The sequence below is a fragment of the Thamnophis elegans genome, chromosome 3 (assembly GCF_009769535.1).
Source record: "Thamnophis elegans isolate rThaEle1 chromosome 3, rThaEle1.pri, whole genome shotgun sequence".
NCBI lineage: Eukaryota > Metazoa > Chordata > Lepidosauria > Squamata > Colubridae > Thamnophis > Thamnophis elegans.
This window is the reverse complement of record NC_045543.1, coordinates 52,971,835-52,997,848: the sequence shown is the minus strand read 5'-3', so window position 1 is coordinate 52,997,848 and position 26,014 is coordinate 52,971,835. Positions and strand designations below refer to the sequence as shown.

Below are 26,014 nucleotides of genomic sequence, written 5' to 3'. Positions count from 1 at the left end.
GCGGCGCCCTGCAGCTACCAGGAAGGAGAATCCCAGGCAGCTACAAACATGGACTGCAGCCCCACCGGAGGGGCAGAAGAGCAAGCACCCAGGTCAGTGGCTTCCCCAGAGACTGCCCGAGGAGGGGGGGGGAGAGGAAAGGCTAAATGCAAAACAAAGCACCTTTCCCCCAGGGCAGATCCAGAGGAAGGGAGGGGTCACAAGCCCTCCAAGCCTTCTAAATACGAGCGGAGGAGGCATAAGGCTTTAGAGAGGCTTTGCAACAAAGCAGCCAGCCATCAGGATGCCCCAGGCAAAGGGGGAGAAAATCCAGGCACTCCCTTATCCAGTGGAGGCTCAGGGGAGAATCCAGCCCTGCCAGCAAGGATCCCTATAGACACCTCGGGACTTTGGGGCTCTACTCAGGGGTGGCAATCCCCTATCACCCCTACTGTGGGGGCAGCCTTGCCTACTGGCTTTCCCCTTTTGGGCAGCCCCCCCCCCGCTCAGGGGGGTATTAGCCCCAACCAAACACCTCCCACAGGGGGCCCCAACTTCCAGGAATTAATGATGCAGGCTTTTCAGCAATACATGGCTGCAGCATTTCAACAGCCACAGCCTCAGGGGCCCCCCCTCTCCCCCACCCCCAGGGCTCCTGAATTCCCAGAAGCCCAGGAGGAGGAGATTCACAGCTCCTCAGATTCATCCCAGGAGGACAGTGACAATGAAAGTGAGGAAGGCGAGATCAGAGAACTCAAGCTATCAGAGGATGAAGACATGCCTCCTCCTAAACCCACATTCACTGGGTTGTTCCAGCCCTCACTGTGTGAGTCACTGCTCTTCAAGGCCAAGGCAACGGTCAAGCTAGGCAACAGAGCAGCGGAGGCCACACCCCAACGCCAGGGCTTCTCAGCAGAGAACATCTTTGATGAGCAGGCCATCGAGGCAGACACTGTTCCTATGCCCAAGACCTTCCTAGGCCTGATAAGGCGCCAATGGGCATCTCCTGCAAATGGCCCCTCACCCTCCTCTTCAGACAGGATGTTCTTCAATGTGGACCAAGAGCTGGCTAAGCTACTTGCACAGCCCACCATAGATGATCCAATCGTGGCTCTTCATACATCCACCAACATGCCTGGGGAGCCTGAGGATGCCTTGAAGGCGGAGGACAAGAAGGCAGACCTCACCTTGCAGAGGGGCCATCTAGCAGCAGCCTGGGCTGTGAAAGCATCCACCACAGCCTCTTTCATCATCAGATCTTCCTTGCTGTGGCTGCAGGAGCTATAGCAACGCACCCCCATAGCAGATGCCCGGTCACATCAGGACATCAACAGGCTGGCAGCGGCCATCCAGTTCTCATCGGATGCCACCCTGGCTGCAGCCAGATTTGCTTCCAGGGCGATCGCATCGTCGGTGGCATCACGCAGGCTGCTGTGGCTTCGACAGTGGCAGGCGGAGGTTCGTCACAAGTGGCGCCTGGCTTCAGCCCCCTTCACAGGGGACTCCCTCTTTGGCTCGGCTCTGGACCGGTTCCTGGTTGAGAACAAGGACAAGAGGAAGGTCCTCGCCACCACCCAGAAGAAAGGCAGCTTCAGGTCAACTCCATACCCCAGACGCTCCTACTCCCGGGGTCAGGACTCTGGTTCCTTCTTTTGGGGTCAGGACTCCCTTAGGGGGTCAGAGGCAGGTTTCTCAGGAGGCAGGCAGTATCAAGGGGGATTCCCTGCTAGACAGAGGTACCCAGACAGACAGCAAAGAGGCAGGCAGCAGAAGCGGCCCTTTCGAGGGGGCGGAGGAGGCGGAGGGGGGCGCTCCTTCCGCAAATATTAAAGCTAGGTCCAGCGTTCTCCCCATTGGGGGGTGCTTAGCGCACTTCGCTGACCGCTGGGACCTCACCTCCTCTGACAGATGGGTGCAGAAGACCATCAGGCATGGCCTTTCACTCGAATTTCTTTCCAGTCCCCCGAGCTTCTTCCGGATATGTCCGGTTTCTAAGAACCCGACCCGGAGGCTGCTGATGCAGGAAGCCATCCAACACCTGTTGGAGATCAGGGCGATCCAGCCAGTGCCTCCAGAGCAACAGGGTCAGGGGCACTATTCCATCCTGTTTGTCATCCCCAAGGCCTCGGGGGGCTGGAGAGCGATCCTTGACTTGAAACGCCTGAACCGTTCCATTCGTTATAGGAGGTTCAAGATGCACTCCCTACACTCTATCTTGGAGGGGGTTAGACAAGGAGACTTTCTCACTTCTATAGACCTCACTGAGGCCTATCTGCACATTCCCATTGCCCAGGATCACCGTAGGTATCTCAGGTTCTGCTACATGGGACACCACTATCAGTACCGGGCCCTCCCCTTCGGGCTGTCTTCGGCCCCGAGGGTATTCACAAAGGTAATGGCAGCGCTGGCAGCGCACCTGAGACAGGTCCCGGTGCGCATCCAATGTTACCTGGATGATCTGCTCCTGCAGTCATCCTCCTTTAGGGGCACTCTGCGAGACCTAGACGTCACCATGACAGTCCTGAGGGACCACGGGTTTACCGTGAACCTAGCCAAGAGTCACCTCCACCCCTCTACTAGTCTGATTCACCTAGGAGCCAGAATAGACACCCAGGCGGGCATGGTCTTCCTGTCGCCCGACAGACAGATAGCGCTTAGACAGCTAGCCTCCTCGATAGCCAGGAAGCGCAAGGTGTCCCTAGCCACTCTGTCTAAACTACTAGGCACCATGGTCTCCGCCATTGGCATCGTCCCGTGGGCTCGCCTCCACACCAGAGATCTCCAATGGTTTCTCTTACCGTTCCAGCGAAGGCGCATGAGCTGTTCACAGACCAAGGTACTTCTCCCGGTAGAGGTCTCCCGCTCCCTGACTTGGTGGACATCCCCAGCGATCACGAAGGGCGAAACCTTCTGGACACCAGACCGCCTGACGGTAACGACGGACGCCAGTCTGAGTGGGTGGGGTGCCCATCTGCTGGCTCAGATGGCGCAAGGAGAGTGGACTCAGGCGGAAGGGGCTCACAACATAAACTGGTTGGAGCTCTGGGCGGTCCACCTGGCTCTGTTACGGTTCCAGAACTCGGTCAGGGGCCAGCACATATTAGTCCTCACAGACAATATCACCACCAAGGCTCACATAAACAGACAGGGGGGGACAAGATCAAGGGCCCTCATGAAGGAGGCCAAACGTCTGGGTCAGTGGGCCGAAAGGAACCTCCGGTCTTTGAGGGCAGAACACATAGCGGGGGTGGACAACACCAGGGCCGACTGGCTCAGCCGGGCCGAGGTGGACAACTCAGAGTGGAGGCTACAGCCTGCGATATTCGAGGAGGTGGCCGAGCGCTTCGGGCGCCCGGAAGTTGATTTGTTCGCCACTCCCCTCAACACTCAGCTCCCGAGGTTCTTCTCCAGGTACCGGACACGGGGGGCGGAAGGGACGGACGCTCTGCGGAGCTCATGGCCCAGGGGTCTTTTGTATGCCTTTCCTCCCTTGCCCCTGATTCCCAGGGTCATACGGAAGATCCTTCAGGAGGGGGCGGAAGTGGTTCTGTTGGCCCCGCATTGGCCCCAGAGGCCTTGGTTTGCAGATCTCCAGTCTCTGTCGGTGGAGAGGCCCTGGAGAATTCCCCAGGAGAGGATATCCCTCAGCCAGGGGGCACTGGAGCACCCGGATCCTCAATGGCTCCAGTTGACCGCTTGGCGATTGAGCGGAGCATCCTGAGGAAAAGACCTCTTCTCCCCCAGGGTGATAAGGACTATCCAGGCCGCCCGCAGGCCCTCCACAGAGCGCATCTATGGCTCCACGTGGCGGGCCTTTGACTCTTGGTGCAACTCCCGGGGGTTCAACCCCATCCAGGCTACGGTGCCTCAGGTTCTGGACTTCCTCCAGGCGGGCCTGGATAGAGGGTTAGCTCCTAACACAATTAGGAGACAGGTTTCAGCCATCTCCTCAGTTCTCCTGTGTGGCAGAAGCCAGAGCCTGACGCACCACCCCATGGTCAGGCAATTCCTTAAGGGGGCCTCCAATCTCAGACCACCTACGGTACACAGGTACCCTTCCTGGGATTTACACAGGGTATTGGACGCTCTAACGGGCGCTCCATTTGAGCCATTACAAATAGTTTCCCTTAAGTTCCTGACCCTGAAGGTGGCGTTCCTGGTGGCCATCACCTCCGCCAGGCGGATATCCGAACTGCAGGCGCTGTCCACCAGGGAGGATCTCTGTGTCTTTCACCAAGATAGGGTGGTGTTACGGCTGGATCCATCCTTCATTCCCAAGGTGTGCTCCTGCTTCCATCGAGCCCAGGAACTGATTTTGCCCAACTTTTGTCCAGACCCTTCTCACCCATTGGAGAGGAAGTGGCACACTCTGGACGTTAGGAGGGCTCTGAGGATTTACCTCAGGAGAACCAGGCCAAACAGGAAATCCGAAGCCCTGTTTGTCTCCTTCCAACCAGGATCCCTGGGCAATAAGGTAACTTCCACCACTATTGGCAGGTGGTTGCGAACCTGCATTGCCACTGCGTACCAATCGCAGGGGTTACAGACACCAAATCATATCACAGCCCACTCCACGCGGAGTGCAGCCACATCCACGGCCTGGGCCACGCAAGCATCCCTGGCCGAAATCTGCAGGACAGCCACGTGGGCTTCCCCCTCTCCCTTTGTTAGGAACTATAAGTTGGACTCCTTTGCCTCAGCAGAGGCCTCATTCGGCCGCAGGGTGTTGCAGGCGGTTCACAGGGCAGGACCCGTGCCTCAACAGGCCTGAGTGGGGGACAGGGGGCCTCTGGGGTCTCCCTCCCTAGGGACGTGCAGGCTTTGGTACGTCCCATCCTGGATACTCCTCCCCCCTCACTATGGAGAAAGGGCGTTGGTACTTACCTGATACGCCTCTTCTCATAGTGGGGGGAAGAGTATCCAGTCCCTCCCTGACTATGTTTGTACGACTAAGTGTTATGTTCATTGTTTACGTTGTTATTTAAATATTGATGTTGAAGACAATAAAAGCAAAAATTGAATCAAGAGTCTGGAGTGAATGATGCAACGAGTCGGAGAGAGCTCTTCGTCAGTAAAACTGGGCATGCCCGGTATCAGGGGGCGGAGCCCAAAGAACTTATCTGACTCAATCCAATCACGAGAGGACAAAGTCAAACCCATCCTGGATACTCCTCCCCCCACTATGAGAAGAGGCGTATCAGGTAAGTACCAACGCCCTTTTCCTCTCTCCCTCCCTTTTTCTTTCTTCCTTCCTTCCTCCTTCCTCTTGCCTATCAACTTCATCCTCTTTGTCTTTCTGCTCTTTCCCTCTCTTCCCCTTTTCTTCCTACCTCCTTCCCTCTTTTCTCCTTCCCTTCTTCTTTTCCTTCCCCCCTCCCTCCTTCCTTTCTCTCCTTCCCACTCTCTCCTTGGGAGGGGTTGGGGGGGCAGCAGAGACCAAATAAAGTCAGAAAATCTTATTAAAACTTTCCTATTTGTTGGATTGCATTGCTGCGAACTTATAAACCAAATCAGGGGAACATTTTGCAACCGAGGATGCCCTTTCCCCAGTTTTGCAAGGAATGAGAAACGGTGCTTTAATCCGAAGCAACTGCAATCGGAACCGCAGACAGGGAAAGAAAGAAAGAAAGAAAGATCCTTGTAGCACAAAACCCACCTTTCCATGGTTGTGAGAACATAGGTAAAACAAAACAAAAAAAGCACAGCGTCCCTCTGCCCTCTGAATGGGACTCAGTGTGACTCCGATTTGAATACAAGGACAGCCCGGCAGGGAGATAAGCACCTTCATTTGCATTCTCTGCGACCATGATGCTTTGCAAGGAACATTTCTCAGGTTTTTTTGCAGATTTTTCCTTTCGTGCTTAAAAAAAAAGAACGGGACTTCTTTAAAACGCCACAGAATGAGCTTTCAGCCTGACAAAAATGCAACCCCTTCTTTCATCCTCCTCCTCCTCCGTCACTAACAGCTGGGGGATCAGAAATCGGAGCGAAAAGCCAGTCCTCCATCTCTTCCTTCTTCCTGGATTCACTCCGAAGTTTTAAATCTTCCTTCTGTGCATAAACACTCCCTCCCTCCCTCCCTCTCTCTCTCTCTGTATCTGTTTGTCTCTCACTCTCTGTGTGGCTCTTTGCCTCTATCTCCCTCCCTCCCTCTGTTTCTCTCTCTGTCATTCTCTCTGTGCCTGTGTCTCTCTGTCTCTCCTCCCTCCCTGTGTATGTGTGTGTGTGTGTGGATCCCTGCCCTTGCGGATGGGCTCCGGACTAGTGGAGCCTCCTCTTCCTCCTTTTTAACCAGGCGATCTTCGGCTGCTGCACAATCCCAAAGGCACGCGCTGCCCAGTTTGCTAAATCCGTCGCGGCTTCAGAGAAAGAAGGCATGCGAGAAAGCCCCCCCCCCATCCCCACTGCCTGAACGTTTGAATGAAGGAGGCTGCAGGCTCCCTTGTCCTCGGCTATGCAATTTTCTTTCGTTTTCTGCTGCCCAAATGAGTGAATGAGGCAGAGAGAGAATGAAAGGAGATTGCGTCCCTTCTGTCTCCCCGTTGCTCAGAAAAGCAACTCCGGGAAGGTCCTTTGGTGGCGGCAGGCATCCTAGAACCTGCCTGCTAGCAAAGGACCTTCCCAGAGTTGCTTTTCTGAGCAACGGGGAGACAGAAGGGACAAAATACTGGCCGGCTGGGACGGGTATACAGGGCTGGGGGCGGGGCAGGCTTACTTCCGGTCCGGTCACAAAAATCGGGACTTTTTAAGAACGCTCTGGGACACAGGACAAATTGTGCAAAAGCTTGACCGTCCCGCAAAAATCGGGACATCTGGTCACCTTAGTGTGTGTATATATATATATATATATGAGATAAAAGTATGTGGTATTAGTTGGATGCCTATACTATATAATTTTTTGCAACTCTTCTGATTACATGGCCAGTAGAGGGTGCTGTGGGATTTTTCTACCGGGCCTTTCTGTTTATGGGGGAGCTGTAAATGTAACTCTCATACTATCAATTTTTAACACTGGTGAGCAGGTATGTAATTATCTGATGACTTCCAGTCATGGTACAGAGGAAATGAACAATAAAAATTCTTTCAAAAATCAGCACAAGTTATCTATACTGCTACCCATTGATGCTTTGTATTAGCAAAAGATGGCCTAGATGGTCTTTGGCGAAGCTTCCAAACTTGTGGATACTGAGATTTAATATGCATTGTTTGTGTTCTTGTCTTAACCAGTAAGAAAACCATTTGAATATGCGCTGGCTGACTGGAAGTGAGGGGAAAGTACAATGGTGAAACATCTTATGAGAGTTGGCAAATTGGACCATTGATTGGATGGGAGAGTAGATGAAGATTGCTGAAGGGAAAAATGGAGAAAGATGACATTTGATGGAGAAAGATTTTATCTAAGGGTTGTGCCACGGATGGTAATTTGATCAATTTGCACAAGGTGTGAACTGTGTTATATTTGCATTCAATGTGTCATATTAGTGTTCCACTAAAAATGTACTATTTAACTAACGTTGAACATACTCATTGACGACTAATCCATTTAAGAAGCATGACCAATGAAAACCACCTTCCATATTTGCTTACCCACAGAACTCAAGCATTATGCTAAACTTACAAGGTGGAATTTAGCCAGTACAGGAAGGAACCCCTTTTCTCCCATAATAAATGGCACAGGTGTCTTCTGCCTAGTTTTGTCCAGGGATTGAAAAAGAAGGGAGGATTTGCACTTCAATATTGGAACATAAAGAGTTTTAAGAGGAGTTAATCCAAGGGAAGGAAAAGACCCTCTAAGAGCACAAGGAAGCTGTGCCACTTAACACAGTGGTGGAAATCATTCTGTAAATTGAAAGGAAGAGGCCAGAACTGTTGGCAGAGAGCAGAATCAGCTGGTCTCGAATTTGGGACTGGGCAGTTTCCATCATGGGCAGTGGGGCAGGAGGAGGGCCTCTGCTGTCCTAGAAAGGGCTTGGTTCTCCCATATAACCTACAGGGATCAGGCTGTGATTTTGATGCTCCCTCTGGGAAGAGGAGCAATGACTTAGGGCTTGTTGACTCAAAGCACATGCCTGATAAGCAAGCTGATCTTGTCAAGGACAGCTGGAGGGGATAGGTCACGTCCCCAGAGATCTATTGAGCGCAAGGACTGATGAATTCTCTCCTGATTGCTGGCTGAGCCAGTCCCTGTGCAGCATTTTATCGATGCTGGAAGTTCCCAATGTTCATAGGTTCAAGATTGCTTGGAAAGGGATAAGGTCAGGGATTTAAACAGCAGGAAGCAAATATTGACATGAATATCAACCCTTTCTAACACAGTGGATAAGAAATTGGGTATTGATTCCCAGTAACATCCAAAGCAAGAAATTGCTGAAGCTGCAGACATTCATCACAGCTCCTCAGGTAGGGTCCAGTTTGAACAACACGCCCGCCCCCTCTCTCCCTAAGGACACACTAAAATGGAGAAGGTAGTCTTTATTTTGGAGGCCCCCCAGAGAAAGAACGCCTTTTAAGAAAATCAGACATTGCAAGGATGAGAGCACAAGAATGGAATAGAATTCTTTATTGACCAAGTGTGATTGGACACACAAGGAATTTGTCTTTGGTGCATAAGCTCTCAGTGTAAATAAGGAGAATAAAATATATTTATCAAGAATCATAAGATACAACACTTAGTTATAATCAAGGTTACTAATAAGCTATCAAATCATACTAAAAAACAAATAAAACAATACAAATTGAAAGCTACAAGCAACAAAGTTATAGTCATAAGTGGGGAGAGACAGATACTAAGAAGGAAGAGAATAGTAATACAGTCTTAGTAAATTATTGACAGTGCTGTGGGAATTAGTTGTTAAGCAGAGTGATGGCATTCGGGAAACAACTGTTGTTCTGGTGTGCTGTGCCCTATAGCGTAATTTTGAGGGTAGGAGTTGAAACAATTTATGTCCAGGATGTGAGCAGTCTATAGTTATTTTCACAGCCCTCTTTTTGACTCATGCAGTATACAGGTCCTCAATGGAAGGCAGGTTGTGTCGTTTTCTCACATACATGGAGAGCTGTTTGGGAGAGCTTCATTGCTTTTGCATTTTCAGATTCAATGAATTTGTTTAAAATCGCCCCCTTTTTGCTTTTGGTATCAGAATAAAAGCCATACACAATCCCACAGAAAGTTGGTGCTTTTCAAAAACGTAAGAGTGGCTCTTGTGTACATTTGTGCCTATGACTGCATGCACTGAAGTCAACCTGAATGCGAAATTATTTTGCAGAATTAGGTTATACAGGTAGTCCTTGACTTACAGAGTTCATTTAGTGACTGTTCCAAGTACAACACTAAAACAATGACTCATGACCAGTTTTCACACAACCATTGTAGTATCCCCATGGTCATGTGATCAAAATTCAGATGCTTGGCAACTGACTCATATTTATGACAGTTGCAGTGTCCTGAGGTCTTGAAGTCATGTGATCACCTTTTGTGACCTTCTGCCAAGCAAAGTCAATGGAGAAACCAATTTCACTTAACAACAGTGTGATTAATTTAACAACCACAGTGATTCACCTAACAACTGTGTCAAGAAAAGTCATAAAATGGGAAAAACTCACTGAACCAATGTTTCACTTAGCAAGAGAAATGTTAGGCTCAATTGTAGTCATATGTCGAGGGTTACCTGACTTCTGTTCTTTGACCTAACAGTAGCTTCAGTAATTTCATTACTTAAATTGGGACCAGAATTTCTGTTGCTAAGCAAGTGACTGTTAAATCAGTCATGTTTGATTTTTGACCTATGTTAAACAAATCATTGCAGTTGCTAAGTGTATCATGTGGTCACAGATGCAGGTCACAGGTGGCAATTAACTGATTCCAGGAGACTGCAACTGTTGCAAATACCATATTTTCTGGAGTATAAGACATACCTTTTTCCCTCAAAAAAGAGGCTGAAAATCTGGGTGCATCTTATACACTGAATACAGCATTTTTTGCCTCCCGAAACCCCACGCCCTTCACCAAAAAGCCATGCATAGCTTTTAGGAAGCTTTCAGAGAGCTCCTGGGGGCAGGGGAGGGCAGAAATGAGCAAAAAATGGGCCAAATTTTTTTGCTCGTTTTTACCCCCACCCCCACCCCGAGCACTCTACAAATCTCCTAAAGGCTATTCGTGCCGTTTTTTTTAAAAAAAATGGGCCCAAAAAATACAGTATATGCCAATTGCTGAATGCCTGAATTTTGATCATGTGACTGTGGGAAGGCTGAGATGGTTGCAGTGGTGATTTACCATTAAGCAGACTAAGCACTTGCTTAGGGCACCAGGCCCAAGAGGGCATCACAAAGTTGAGAAAGAAAGAAAAAACAATGAAGATTTGTACAGTATGTACAAAGGGGGGGGGCACCAAGATTTGTCAGTGTTTAGGGCACCAGTAAACCTTAATCTGCCACTTGATGGTTGTAAGTGCAAGGACTGATCATAAATTACTTTTTCAGTGCCGTTGTAACTTCAAAGCAGAGGTGGTATTCAGCAGGTTCTGACCAGTTCTGGAGAACCAATAGCAGAAATTTTGAGTAGTTCGGAGAACTGATAAATACCACCTCTGACTGCCCCTGCCCCCATATATTCTCTGCCTCCCAAGTCCCAGCTGATCCGGAGGGAATGGGGATTTTGCAGTAACTTTCCCCTGCCACGCCCACCAAACCATGCCATGCCATGCCCACCAAGCCACGCCCACAGAACCAGTAGTAAAAAAAGTTGAATCATACCACTGCTTCAAAGAGTCACTAAAGGCATGGTTGTAAGTCACAGACCACCTATATATGCTTGGTTAACTCAAAGCAGTGAACATATTTAATTCCCCTGGCTCAGATTGTGAGATGGATTAAATTCAGAGGGAGTGACTGGCCCACAGTCACCTGGCTGGCTTTCCTGACTGAGGTGAAACCAGAACTCAAGTCTCCTGGGTTCTAAGGCAGCACCTTTACCATGACATCATTCTGCTTTATCACTAAAAACAATCCCAGCGGTGTTCCATGTCAGGCTGTAAATGCAAATGTCTGCAATTCGGCCCCAAAAAGACCTTCAGTGAAATGTTAGCTAGAACAAGAGCCTGGCTCGGCCTCACATTTTGCACTTATTAAATTGAGGCAAGCAAAGAAAGAGAAGATGGATTCTGCTTGCCTCGTCTGCAGACTGCCAGAAACAATGGATCTTAAAAGGAAGCCAAGGACAAGCGGCCAGTGTTGGCTACCATTGGCTGCCTATCATAGTTTAGGTAGAACTTGAATGATTGCTACTCAGGAAGTTCCTAATCTGCTGTTTTATGGCTTAATTTGTTAGCGTTCATTGCTTTGTTCATCTTCCCTGTTTATCCCTGCAAATCTGACAGGTGGCAAAAAAACAACCCAGCCTTCTTGGATAACCGAGACATATTCTATATAGACAAGATTATAGATTTCCCTCCAGAATAATTAGCATACATAATTACACATTGGAGACGCTGTTCTTCCGAAAATCTTGCATAGAAAACTGTCTCACCAACTGGCTTGCCCTCATTCATTTACCCATAAACAACATTTTATATACAGTATGGTAACTGTGACTGAGGCACTCAGAGATTTAGCTAAACACACTTTAACAGATCAAAGAGACAGAAGAGGGTGTTGGATCGTGTTGGTGTGCAAAAAATATGCTAGCCCAGCTACAGGAGGCCCCCATCTATACCATAAATGTCTGAAAATATTATTTTTAATCGGTATGAGTTGACACTGATTTGATAGCATACAGTGAAAGAACTTGTGAGTGCTCCATACATAGAACTGATCATGTTAGAAATGTATCATTCTTGATTTATTTACAGGTAGTTCTCGAATTACAACCACATTTGGAACCATATACTAAGTGATGAGTTTGTTAAGTGAGTTGTGTCCAATTTTATGACCTTTTTTGACATGATTGTTAAGCAAATCTCATTCCCTCATTGACTTTACTTGTTGGGAGCTGACTGGGAAAGCAGTCGTATAAGTGTGAGCGCCAGTAGTAAAGCCACTTTTTTTAGTGCCACATAATGCTGAATGGTTACTAAATGAATGATTGTAAATTGAGGACCATTTGTATGGAATAAACTCTAATGAGCTGAATAGGTATATATGATAACTACTATATAAACCATGATGACTAGCTAAACAGTAAGTTACAACTAAGTACAGTGTGACTTCGTGCTATGTCTGACTCCAAATTGGGTTAATCTTTAAGCAAGACTTGTTTTTAACTGAAATAGCTATTTCCTTTCCAAGCTATTTTTTCCCCTACTCAGACTGAAGTCCAAAGGCCACTTACTTGGTGGTGGGTAAATTAATTTTATTAAGTTCATTTGATGGGGGCTGGGGGTTAAAAAATCATATATATTCTCTTTTCATATTTTTCTTGAGTCAATATTGGTTGATTCCACATTGAAATGGGGGACAAAGGCAGAAGCTATTCAGTGAGTTCACTCAGGTCATGGATGAAATCGTAGATAATTATAAAGCAATAAATAAGTCAAGTTTAGCTTTCTTCAAATTCAGTGGGGATAGACTTGCAACTAAATTTAATCAGTCAATATAAATTCAGCATGAACTAGAATGAAAAACTTTCAGTATTTCAGATCTTTTCACCAGGCAGGATAATACCAACATTAAAGAATAAAGGTTTCCCCTGTCCAGTTGTGTCCAACTCTAGGGGGCGTTGCTTATCTCAGTTTCTTAGCTGAGAAAGGCACCATTGTTTGAAGATCCTTTCCAGCATCATGTGGCCAGCATGACTGTACCCTAAGGTGTGCATAATAGTTACCTTCCCACTGAAGTGGTGCCTATTTATCTACTCGCATTTGTATGCTTATGAACTACTAGGTGGGCAGCAGCAGAGGCAAGTAGCGGTAGCTCACTCATCACACAGTACTCAGGTATTAAACCCAGACTGTCAGCTTTGAAGCTGACAAACTCAGGGTCTTTAACTGCTGAACTATCATGCCCCCTGCTAATACCAAAATAGGGAAGGGGAAAACAACCCATCCAATCCAAAGTTTGAAGAGCATCATGAGTGTACTCACAAGATGGCCCTAAATTTATCTATATTTAGGTGAAGAACATTACCTAGTTGGAAGATTGTAAAGTCCTTGTTCAGTTTCCTGGTTGATATGTTCTCTGGAAGTTCTAGGATAGTTTCCTTCTATCTGTCTAGATAAAATATTTCAGCATGGCTCAGCACTGCAGAAGCCTTTCCAGGTGATATTCATTGCTCTCTTCTGTCTCCTTTCTTTCTTTCTTTCTTTCTTTCTTTCTTCCTTCCTTCCTTCCTTCCTTCCTTCCTTCCTTCCTTCCTTCCTTCCTTCCTTCCTTCCTTCCTTCATTTTTAGGGCAATAATTGCCATCAAAAGCTAGAAGCACTTTATTTCATGCCCACTTGGAAAGCAATGATTGGCTAATTGAGCAATTTAGCTAGATTTTGTGCAATTCTGCTAGGCTTTTAGCATTATCAGACCCTGTGTTTACTAAACCAAAAAAAAACCCTGTGAAATTATGCTGTGGAGTTGAAAACACCATGGTGTACCAGCCTTGTCGGGTTTGACCTGAAGCTGTGCCTATTTATAGCTTTCGCTAGATCATCTGGCCCTTTTATTATTACTCCTCTTTTATCCTGGACTACCAAAATAGTTTTTATACAGGCCATTTCATTATTGTTTGTACTAATTATCATGGCACTTAGAAGGCAAAATTGCTTACACACAGATGGATATCTGCTGTGGGTGGGCCTTCTATGATGAGAACCTTTAGCTGCTTATCACAAAGCTAAATTCAAGCGCCCTTCTTGGGGGACATCTTTTGGAAGATGTGACTAACATCTATTTTGCATCTTGGAGCGAGGAAAGAGGACGCGACACGAGGATAAACTAAGCAGCAACCTTTATTCAACAGAGTAACTACGATTCAACGTGGCGTGGTTCGCGCCAAACATTTATACCTCCGAGTTTAAGCAAGGAGCCAATGGGGCGTCGAGTAGCTTGACCAATCAGGCGAGGATTGAACCGGCTCCGCCCAAGAACCAACCAGAAAGAGAGACCTCATTTCCCGCGCTAGTATTCAACACCCCTCCCCCCCCTAGTCAAGATACCCTTAGATGGGGCAAACATAGTCTTGTAAGTAGGTGGGACGGTGACGCTCTCGTCCCGACCTTCGTAACTCCCCGGCAGTTGTCGTCGGGGGGGAAACTGCCGGCGGAAGCGTGTCCATGGCGGGGCGGTGAGTCTGCGACGCGGCCCCGAGGGATGGTGCTGGCCCCAGGCCCCATGCCTGATGTCCATTTGTCCGAGATGGCGTCTCCGTGGCAACAAGGGTGTCCGACAATGGCCCCATGCAATCCGGTTGAGATGTAGGTTCAGAGTCTCGGTAAGGGCTTCGAGGAGAAGGATAGCCGGATGAAGCACGTCTGTCCGAAAAGCTCGCATCGGCTTGTCCTCCGTTCCCCGAGTGGAGGCAGTCCGTTGGGGAAAAGGTCATCGAGGGTAGCTCATGCTGAGAACGAATGTCTGCGAGGCTCGGGCCGTCTGCTTCCGCGGGGAGGCGTCGCCTTAACTGGTCCAGGTGGCGCCTCCATTGTGTTCCGTCGGCCAGGCCGGCCCTGAAGGAACAGGGGCCAGTCAGGGCTGTGATGGTTGCGGGAACCCACCGTGGATCCCCAGAAAAGGAACGGGCCCAGACGGGATCCCCTAACTTAAACGCGTGGGAAGGGAGGGCCCCCAGGTTGCTCGGCAGATCCCCTGCGTAAAGTGGATGGAGTCTGTCTAGGGGGGTTCGCAATCTCCTACCCATCAAGAGCTCCGCAGGACTTTTATTAGTCGTTGGACAGGGTATGGAGTGTTGGCTCAAAAGGTAAGCCGCCACTCTTTCTTGCCAATCGCCCTGATCCATGCGGCCCAAGGCTTCTTTGGCTGAGCGAACTGCGCGCTCCGCCCGGCCGTTACTCGCTGGATGATAAGGGGCTGTGGCTGCGTGTCTGATTCCTTGTTTGGCCAGGAATTCTTGGAATGTGGTGGAGGTAAACTGGGGCCCATTATCTGAGACTATCACATCCGGTAACCCATGTGTGGCGAACATCTTACGAAGGGCCCTCACTGTGCTCTCTGCTGTAGTGGAAGTCATGATTACCAGCTCCACCCACTTAGAGTAAGCATCGACTACTATCATGAAGTTTCGGCCGTGGAAGGGGCCGGCAAAGTCAATGTGTAAACGGGACCATGGGCCTCTAGGAATTTCCCACTCGCGAGGGGCGGCTGTGGGGGGATTCGGCCTAGAATTTTGGCATATCTTGCATCGGCCTACGTAATCTGCAATTTCCGAATCTAGCAAGGGCCACCACACATAACTGCGGGCTAAGGCTTTCATTCTCGCTATGCCTGGATGGTTTTTGTGGAGTGCGGGCAGGATTCGTGCCCGTAGGGCTGTGGGAATCACTACCCTATCCCCCCAAACAAGACAACCCCCGTGAAGGGCAAGTTCGGCTTGTCGTGCTTTAAATGGTCGGAATCCTTCCGCTACCTTTTCCGCGGGCCAACCCCTCAAAACCCATGAAGCTACTTGGGATAATACGGGGTCGGCCTTTGTGCAAGCTGCAACATCCGCGGCAGAGACGGGGAGGTCGGATTCGGCAATGGACAAGATAGAAAGAGCGGGCACGTGGGCTGTATCCGTCTGTGGCAAGGGGCAACGGCTCAGGGCGTCTGCGTGCCCTAACTGCTTACCCGGACGGTATAACAGCGTATACGAATACGCTGTTAGGAACTCAGTCCAGCGTGTCATGCGGGGAGACAAGATGGGGGGGGGTTGGCTTGTTGCCTGCCAATAGCCCCAGGAGCGGCTTGTGATCCGTGACGAGGGTGAAATTCCTGCCATAGAGGTAATCATGGAATCGCTTAACGCCGGACACTGCAGCCAGAGCTTCTTTATCAATTTGGCTGTAGTTCCGCTCCGTTGAGGAGAGTGTCCGGGAGTAGAAGGCTATGGGAGCCTCTGAGCCGTTTGGGAGAGCATGGCTCAGAACCGCCCCTATGCCATAGGGGGAGGCGTCGCACGTCAAGACTAGAGGCATCCTATCGCTATATTGAATTAGGACTGCCGACGAGGTTAAAATATCTTTTATAGCCGCGAACGCGTGCGCTTCACGGCTACCCCATTTCCAGGCCGCTGACCGATCAAGCAGTCGGTGTAGCGGCTCAGCTAACGACGCCTTGTGGGGGATAAAAGGGGCATAGAAATTTAAAAGCCCCAGGAACGCCTGCAATTCCGCCCTAGAGGTGGGTGCCGGTGCGTTTTTGATGGCGGCAACTTTGGAAGGAGTGGGATGGATACCTTGTGCATCGATGAGAAATCCCAAAAATTCTACTTTGGGGACAGCGATTTCGCATTTGCTGCGCTTTAGTTTCAGTCCTGCCTCCCTAAAACGTGTGAGGACCTCCCGCAGTATTTTCAGGAGTTCCGAGTGGCTGGGGGCTGCGACCAGGACGTCGTCAAAATAAGGAACGACGCCTGGGAGCCCGTGGAGCAACCGCTCCATGAGGCTCTGAAAAATCCCCGGGGCAACCGAAACGCCGAATTGAAGACGGCGGCAACGGAAGGCCCCGCGGTGAGTGACGATGGTCTGGGCTGTAGCCGCGTCATCATCTACGGGAAGCTGCTGGTAGGCCTGTGCCATATCTAACTTGGCGAAAATACGGCCTTGCCCTAAGGAGTGGAGTAGGTGTTGTACTACGGGAACGGGATATGGATTTGCCTGCAGGGCCAAATTGATGGTCGACTTATAGTCGGCACATATTCTCACCGATCCATCGGGTTTGACCGGGAGAACTATGGGGGTTTCCCAACAGGCATGATCTACGGGCTCAATTACCCCCTGCTCTATAAGCTTATCAAGTTCCGCGTCTACCTTTGCTCTCAATGCGAAAGGGACCCTACGTGCCTTCAGCCTGATGGGCACGACCTGGGGATCGAGGCAAAGGGAAATGGGGGTGCCCTTATAACAGCCCAATTTCCCATCGAACACATCTGCGAACTCATCTAAAACGCTGTCTACGGTACGGGGAACTACCCTGTGCACCCCCTCTATAGTGAGGCCCAAGGCGGGAAACCAATCCAACCCAAGGAGAGCGGGCAGGTCATTCCTGACAATTCAAACTGGAAGTTTCCCCTTAAAATCTCCGTATTCCACCCGGATGTGGAATATTCCTGCCGTGGGAATCCCATTTCCCTGGTAGTCTAAGAGGGAGACCCCAACGGGGCGCAATTTACTCTGGGGAACCCTAGGGCAAAGGCGGGAAAACAGGGCCCAAGATAAAAGGGAACGGGAAGACCCAGAGTCCACCTCCATTCGGCAAAGCTGACCTTCAAGTCGGACGGCGGTGCTAATTTTGCGATCGCCGGCGGGGACGTGGGAAGCCTGGTAAACCACGCAGTCGGCGCTAGGGAGCTGGTAGGTAGAATGGCAGTCCTCGGCTCGCCTCGCAGGACGTGGTTGTTGGCGGCGTTGCGGTGCCTGGCGTTGGTCGCTGGGCTGCATAAACGATGGGGCTGGCACAAGAGCCCGGCAGACCCTGGCGAGGTGTCCTTCTCCTCGGCAGCGACGGCAGACAGCGGAACGGAACGGGCAGGATGCGCGGCTGTGGCGGCCGCCGCATCCGCGGCAAGGTGCGTTTGAGACTGGCTGAGCGGGCGTCGGTGGTTGCTGGTGTGGTCTCCGCTTCGGCTGCGTCCTCATTTGCCCGACGGTTTCCTCCTCCTCATCTTCCGTAGGAGAGAGGTCGTCGACGAGGTTCGTCTGGGTGGGAGGCCCCGCAGCAGTTTGCGCGGGGGGTTTCAGCTGGAGGCGTTCGATGTCGGCCGTGGATTGTTCGGAGAGCTCTGCTGCTCGTGCGGTCTCCACGGCTTGCACCAAGGTAATTTTATGATTCCGGAGCATGCGGCTGCGCAATTGCACGTCACGGACCCCGCATACAAACTGCTCCACGAGGTTCTCCTCCAGGTCTGCAAAATCGCACTGGGCGGCCACTGTGCGCAAAGCCTCTAGGAACTGGCTGATGGATTCGTTGGGCTTTTGCACTCGGCGGCGGAAGGTGAAACGGCGTGCGATCAGAGAAGGTGAGGGAGCGTAATGATCCCTCAACCTGGACATCAGCTCATCCCACCCAAGTTTGTAAGCTGGCCTCGGGGCGGCCAGAGCTCTCGCAGAGGCGAACATGGAAGGCTCACAGCAGGACAAGAAGAAACTGCATTTCTCTTCGTCGGTCTGTGCCCGGTTCTTCGATGCAATTAAATAGCACTCGAAACGCTCCATGAAGCCATCCCATGATTCTCCGGCAGATCCGAACGGCGCAAAAGGAGGAAGCGCTGATGCCATTGTAGTACAAAAACAGAGAGGGGGAGAAAGAGGGCGGAAAAATTTTTACATTCGCTGCCGGGGTTCTCAGCCTGAAGAGCGTGTCCGTGCTGGTTCAGACGCGGTGGCAAGCTGGCTTGTTCTTCTCCGTGGTCGCGGGGATCTCATCCCACCTTCGTCGCCAGTTTTGCATCTTGGAGCGAGGAAAGAGGACGCGACACGAGGATAAACTAAGCAGCAACCTTTATTCAACAGAGTAACTACGATTCAACGTGGCGTGGTTCGCGCCAAACATTTATACCTCCGAGTTTAAGCAAGGAGCCAATGGGGCGTCGAGTAGCTTGACCAATCAGGCGAGGATTGAACCGGCTCCGCCCAAGAACCAACCAGAAAGAGAGACCTCATTTCCCGCGCTAGTATTCAACAATCTAGATCAGTGGTAGTCAACCTGGTCCCTATCGCCCACTAGTGGGCGTTCCAGCTTTCATGGTGGGCGGTAGGGTTTTGCTGTAACTCTGCTTTATAAATTTTATAAAGTAAAGTTACTTCCCTACTTTATAAATCACTATTAGTGTGGAACCGGTGGGCGGTTAGAAAATTTTATTACTAACAGAGATACAAAAATGGGCGGTAGGTATAAAAAGGTTGACTACCCCTCATCTAGATGCTGCAATTCTATGGAACCAGGCTTGGTGCAGTAATCTTCCTGAGAAGTTTTCCAGAAGGGAGACTTTGTGAATGCACTTGTACAGTGAAAGGTGGGTGGGGCACCCAAGTTACTGAAAGCAAAGGTTCACAACAGGGTGGGTTCCTACTGGTGTTGGTACCGGTTTGCTTCACATGCACTTCACACGAAGACCAAGAAAAAAAATCATGGCAGCAGAGACCAGGGAACCGGTTCGGGGGCGTGGCCAGCCTAGGTCACTGCCAGTTCTGCGGCTCAGGCCAAATTACCACGTGTTCGGCCGAACCAGTGCGAACTGGTAGGAACCCACCTCTGGTTCACACACATATATGTAGCTTTGGATCATTTCCCTCAATAAATGATTTATATATTACTTTGACTTGTTTAAGTGGGTTCTATTTATTAAATGTGTATGCCTTCCATCTCACTATCCAAACTGACTTCATAAATCACTTTATAACTAAGGTTGTTCTTATATCTCTAATTGTTTTACATTTCTATTTTTACTACATTGCAAGCCGCCCAAGGTGACTTTGGGCAGCTTACAACGTATTAAAAATATAAAATTTAAAAATAATTAAAATGATGAGGATTAAATACCATTTAAAAACCTCATGTGTGAGCAGAGCGGGGTAGTGCTACCTCCAACCTAAAGTATCTTTATCTTTAGAGCAGGGGTGTCAAACTCAATTTCATTGAGGGCCACATCAGATTAGGTAATCGTATCTCTTCAGCCCTTATTCCTGACACTGGTACAGCACAGGGCTGCGTGTTAAGTCCCTTACTCTATACCCGTGATGGCAAACCTATGGCACATGTGCTAGAGATGGCATGCAGAGCCCTTTCGGTGGGCACGCATGCCATCACCAGATGCTATTCTGGTTTCTGGCACGTCCATGCACACTGGCCAGCTGGTTTTCAGATTTCCGGCACTCCAGTGCACACATGTGCATGGATGCGTGCACATTCTGGTTTGGGCACTCAGTGCCAAAAAGGTTCGCTATCTCTGCTCTATACTCTTTATGTGCATTCCCACTCACACTAGTAATACTATTACTAAATTTTTAGATGATACATCTCTGGGGAGGATGAGTCTGCCTATCGATAGGTGGACCAGTTGGTGTGGAGACAATAACTTGGTCCTTAACACCAATAAGGCATAGGAGCTTATAGTGGACTGTAGAAGGAATAGATCAGACATCCAGCCCTTGTTTATCAATGGAGACAGAGTGGAGCAAGTGGCCAGTTTTAACTTTCTGGGTGTTATCATAAAAGAAGACCTGACCTGGGGCGCTCACATTGCAGGACTGTGTCATGCTATATCATGTGGTGTGCTTAAAACAATATGGAAGTTGCATCCCTTTCTCTTGAGTCCAAATTGAACAAAGTTGTCTAGCAATTTAGTCCCCTAGAACAATCAGAAGAAATGTGATCTCAGGGACTTAACTATTAAAACAGCAGTAGAAATGAGAAAATGTTTTGAAGAAATAAGTCAAGGAACGAACTAGAGTTCCTTAATTTCATGATTCAGTAAAACTTAATGTTATTTAACTGAGAATATTGAAATTTTTTAAAAATGTAATACTTGATTAAATCACTTCTGAATTACAAAATCACATAGACTCCTTTTGGTATCGCCAGTTAAAGTTAATATTGCAAGAATTAAGAATCCAATTGAAAAAAAAATATGACAGGACATTTTCAGGACATGCATAAAAATGAAATTTTGCTGCTGGATCACTGAAGTGTGTCATCATAAAATCATGTTCCATTAGTCCTATGGAAGACTAAACAGAATTAATGGAATTGTAACTGATTAGAGCTAGTGATGTACCCATCTGGGAAATAATTTTATTAATGAATTTATGAGATTCATAAATGGCCTTATTCCAAATGAGAAAATGTACATTTCAAAATAAAAATAGTTTTGAGGAAAAACTTGCTATTTCTTGGTTAATACTAAAATGTTAGAAGCATCCTTATGCTTTGCAAAACTATTAGCTTGGATCTTCATAAAAGCAATCCCAATTGCATTTATGTATTTATTTGTAAAATGTATTGCCCCTCCCCTTTACCAGAGGATAGCTCTATTTTTTAATGAGTTCTGCCTAAATATATCACTGCTTAAGCAATTAATTTGACCAGTCAGGTGCCGTTTCATGTTTGATAAAATATCTCAGAAGTCTCCAAGTGCTACCAGCCTGAAGTATACCTTTCTGCCAGAAAATAGGGGACATGTTCATCTTGAAGATCACAGCTCCTAAGAGAAGTAATATCCATAAAACTTTTTAAACACCGGGTTAAGAAACCAATTTTATTTGTAAAACAGGACCTGTATATAAAAATGCTGCACAATCAAGGTATACAAAAATACAAAAATTTGTTTCTCTTTACAATTCTAGTTGCAAGTTCAAACCCAAAAGCATCTCTTTTCTCAAGGCTTTCAGCAAGCAGGGAACACAAGTTTGTGGAGCCTGGAATGCAGGAATTGGGATGATGTCAGTGGTGAGTCTAATCCAGGCCTCCTATCTTGAGTCATTGTTGAAGTAGAACTCAATGGCAGATAACCTTGGAGGAGCTACTTAAGTGTCTTGCCGTTCCTTTTCTGTTTGTGGTCCAATTGCTGTGGTTTTCAATCTGCTAAGTCCAGATTTCTTTGACAATAAATATCATTTCATTGACTTACAACAATCTACATCTGAAGTTAAGTGCCAGGGCAAAGCTACAAAACTTCCTCCTGTATATTAAGGCTCCTCCTCATAATTCTCCTCCAATATCATTACAGTAACATGTAATATTTACATTAAAGAGATTTAAAGCAGTGCTCTAGATTAAGCCTAGACTAGTACCTTGGTTCCTGCTAAAATGTGCATTCCAAACCTTGATTTGTGTCAGCTACCTCTAAATGAAATTTCATGGCATAATTCACATTGGTAAAATCAGCATGTTAGCAGGAACAGAGGCTAATCTAGTTTGTTAAACTTATTGGATTATCTGACTGACTGAGAAAAGATTATTCTTCTTTTAAACTGTCCTGAATTTTATTGCAAGTAGCCTGAAAAGATTTGAGATGTTATATGATTTATAAAAATTAATTGAAGCATTTAGTTACACAGCAAAGACTGTCAGTTAATTACAGAATGCTATGTTTCATTCAGCAGCAGTTTGAAAAGGTCTCATCCTTTGAAAGGAAGCACAGAATCAAAACAGCCATATATAAAAACACTGGTAGCCAGTCACCTTGTCTCTACACCTATTTCATAACTGTTAACTAAGCTTACCTAGAACAGTAGCTCTTCTCCCAAAAGATTCTCTGGAGTGATTCAACTACTGAGGCATTCCTTTTTTTTATCTCCACATCTGCATTTAGTGCAATAAAGTTTAAAAATTTTACTCTGAAATATTTACTTTTATATTAACAAAAATAGTTTCTTTAAAAAATTGTAACAAAAGAATATATAGCATAAAACAGATCATGAAATTATTCTCTGCAATTACACTATAAGCATTTATCATTACATCAAGCCAAACAGAGAAATATTAGCATTCATTACATAGTAAATTTCAGAATGAAGAAAGGAATTTAACACACAAAACTGATTACTTGATAAATGAAAGCTACCAACAGGCAATGAAGTTCTTCCAGAGGTCTCTGGCTATTCATATTAATAGGGAAGGAGCCTTATCAAACTCTGGAACCTTCTGGAAAGCAAGGTTTACCAATCATGCTTTTGTCTTGATCTAATACAAAAACCAGAAGCAGAAACACATTCCTGGTTATTACTTCAAACTACAGGATGTTTCCCCATAAAAGTACCATCTTGCACCGTAAGATCTAAAATAGTTGTTCTGGCCCAATCATGCTAGCTTTTGTTGTATAATGATTTTTGGTGAGATGATCAGGAACAAACTTAGCAGTTTGTCTCCTGGTTATGGACCCCATGCAAAAGAAGCAGCCAGTTTTCTCAATTGCTTCCTCAATTACTTACAAAGTTATAACTTGACTAACATAAAAGTTGATTATCTCAAGGACTATACTGTATCTTAGAACATCCCTAGAAAGCTGATCTATAATAAGAATCAATCTTCTAATGAATGAGGGACATGGATCAAGCCTCAGAATATATGAGAAGAAAGCAATATCCTAAAAGTGAAAGGCTATTGATAAAAAGGAAGTAAATGATCCCAACTGTTAAAAGGTAGAAACTTCATGGAATTAGAGTATGAAGATGATCTACTCTCAAGAATGTTTCAAAAATCAATTTTTGTTATAGATCAATCATTCAAATATTTCACATGGTACCAAATGCCTTCTCATAGTTCTATTCAGAAACCAACATGATCAAAGGAAAACCAAGATGTGCTTTTCGAGAATGCATGATTAATATGAAAGTATCCTGATGGTCCTAAACATCTTTCTATCAAAAAACGTAGAGATTTCCATGTGTTTCCAGTCAAATAGGAGACAAATTGTACATGATAGCAAACAACTATCATTGATGTTGAATGAGAGTTGCAGAAAGGCAAATGGATTTAAAGTACAGCATAGATTGGCAGTAAAAGTTGCTGAATTATTCTCCTATCTGTACTTACTTTCCTATTTTCTTCTAGTGAAATTCCAAGATAACATTTACTAAAGTTTGGGGCAGGTGTAGAGATAAGGGCTGATGAAAGAATAAAACAATCTATTAGGATACAAGTAGAGTTATCAGACCATTACTTTATGAAACTGGGAAGGGGATAGAGGATACTGTAAGAGGCATTGGTTAGACTGAGTAAAAGCAGGGAATGCAAAAGAAAAACAGATATCTATTTCTCAGAGGAGAAAAGATTGGTAACTTACCAAGATAAATGAAATAACATTTGGCAATTAAGCACAGAGAAGAAATTTTGTTGATATATTTCTTTAAAGAGAAACATCCCCAATAGTATCTTCTCATATCAATTTGTCATTAAATATCATTTGAATAGTTTATTGTCCATTTTTCATCTGAATGAATGGATAAACTTTCCGTCTCAAATTTAAGATACTATGTTATCAGGAAAAAAAGAGATTAAAAAGGCCAACAATATCAATTTAAGATCAAGATTCAATGTAAAATATATATTTGCATTCTTGGCTCCAAAGATTGAAAAGATACTTATCAATTCCCAAATATACTACCATCCAAACAAATCTTGGTTTGGTACAAAAGAAAATTAATCAGTTTCCATATATCCAAGAAGTTCTGATATTCTCCGCATACACTTTTAGGAGGATAAGAGTCTCAGTATTTAGCAGATTACTAAAAAAATTACAAAAAATTATTCTAAAAATGAAGGAAGATGGAATGGGAGAGAAATATTGCTTTCTGGAAGTTTCTGAAGTATTCATGTGGCTCTCAGGTCCCATGACCATGAATATACAGAGACTACTTTAAGACCTACATTATATACTAAGACAGTGACATTTCAAAATGATGTTTATGTGCTCTTTCCTACTATACTCCACTAAATTACCAAATGTATAATGAAATATGTCCCAGATATGGGTCAACAGTAACAAAACAAAACAAAAAAAACCACAAGCAACTTACAGTACTTATTTTTTGTATAGTAGTACAGTTTGTCTCTACTCTTTAAATCTTTCCATATTGTTATGAACGAACAACAATGGAGCATATCTAAGGCTGAGCATCAGAATGTTGTTATTAAATTGTTTAAGTGAAGAATCTACTTAGTTCAAATAAAAAACAATGTGCAAAGGACAAGATTAAACCTAACAGGGAAAATAAGATAACACAGGACGGAAGTTGCATATTAAACTCATTCTTCCTCATACATCTTTAGTTTGTCCTTCACAGATTCAGGGGCTGTCTCAATATCTTAATACCTGAGGAGTTGGGTTGTGTTTTTTCTAATGTCTTAAATTATATAATACAAAAAAATCTGAATATGCTAAACTTACTTGATCCTACAAAGAAGCAACAAAATCTGACATGATTAATGTATTATCCATTCTGATTCTAATTAATAAAAAATTGTAACAAAGGGGTTTTTTTTTCCTCCCAGAACCGTCATTACTCACTGAATTCTAAACTGTTATGTTAATTAAAAATAAAAATGTGGGGAAATTATTTGACCTACTTATGTTATTCCAAATGTGAAAATCTTGCATTATTGTTTTTAAATATAGTGGAATTCTCCTCCAAATTTTGAAATCTCTATTGGATTACAATCATAACATCTCCACAAACCACAATGATTTTTTAAAAATGGAACAATGATAAAAGTTGCTTGTAAAAGCCACCCGTATGAAAAGAGTACATGTTTCACAAAAATAATCATTAAAAAAGTATTAAATCCCTGTTCCTTTTCTCTGATTTTGGCTGCTTTTTAAATAATATAGATATAGATATATATAGAAGAGAGATAGCTAGAGAAAGAGAGAAATAGATATTGTTTTGGAATGTCAATGGTTTCCATATTGGCTGACCAGCTTCAAGATGAACTTGCTCCAGAGACCTGGAAAAGAAGTTATAAATTGAGGGGGGAAAGTTAAAAATTAAACATGTTTCTAGATCAAGAGCATAATTAAGAAACAATACTAATTTTAAAATTATAACTACATTTAAATTTTAAATAGACACAGTATTGCATTTCTTTGGTGAAAAAAATGTGGGAAATTGGAGGTTTTTAAAACAAACACACATGCATCATAGCAGAGAAATACAGAGGATAAAGAAGAATCTGTTTCTTTGACACAGATGTTTAAAGTTCAACTTGAAAGCTTTAGACAATATTTATACGTATATATTTATGGACTGTAGTTGCTTACTATAATTTATTTCATTGCATTTCTTTCAAGGAGCTTAGGATGGCTTCCATGGTTCTCTTCCCAGAATAGGCATTTGGGCCACCAAACTTAATGCCAACTGTACAGGATTAAAATATTCCCAACAAATGACTGTTTAGCCTCT

The 26,014-nt window shown here is 45.9% G+C and overlaps 1 protein-coding gene and 1 long non-coding RNA gene across 3 annotated transcripts in view; one reads left to right on the top strand and one right to left on the bottom strand.

Annotated features, from left to right (window-relative positions):
- The first annotated feature begins 6,787 nt into the window (after positions 1 to 6,787).
- LOC116505785 lies at positions 6,788 to 23,179 on the top strand. Its single transcript, XR_004254972.1, has 3 exons — positions 6,788 to 7,420; positions 11,826 to 11,882; positions 21,458 to 23,179. It is a non-coding gene; the product is annotated as an uncharacterized LOC116505785 (long non-coding RNA).
- Positions 21,356 to 26,014, bottom strand: part of SLC44A1 (solute carrier family 44 member 1) — a 113,457-nt gene continuing 108,798 nt past the window's right edge. For both annotated transcript variants that reach the window (XM_032213169.1, XM_032213170.1), the window contains one exon: positions 21,356 to 25,559. In XM_032213169.1, coding sequence (XP_032069060.1) covers positions 25,536 to 25,559 — 24 coding nt within the window. In that variant the 3' untranslated portion in view covers positions 21,356 to 25,535. The remainder of the gene's footprint in view (positions 25,560 to 26,014) is intronic.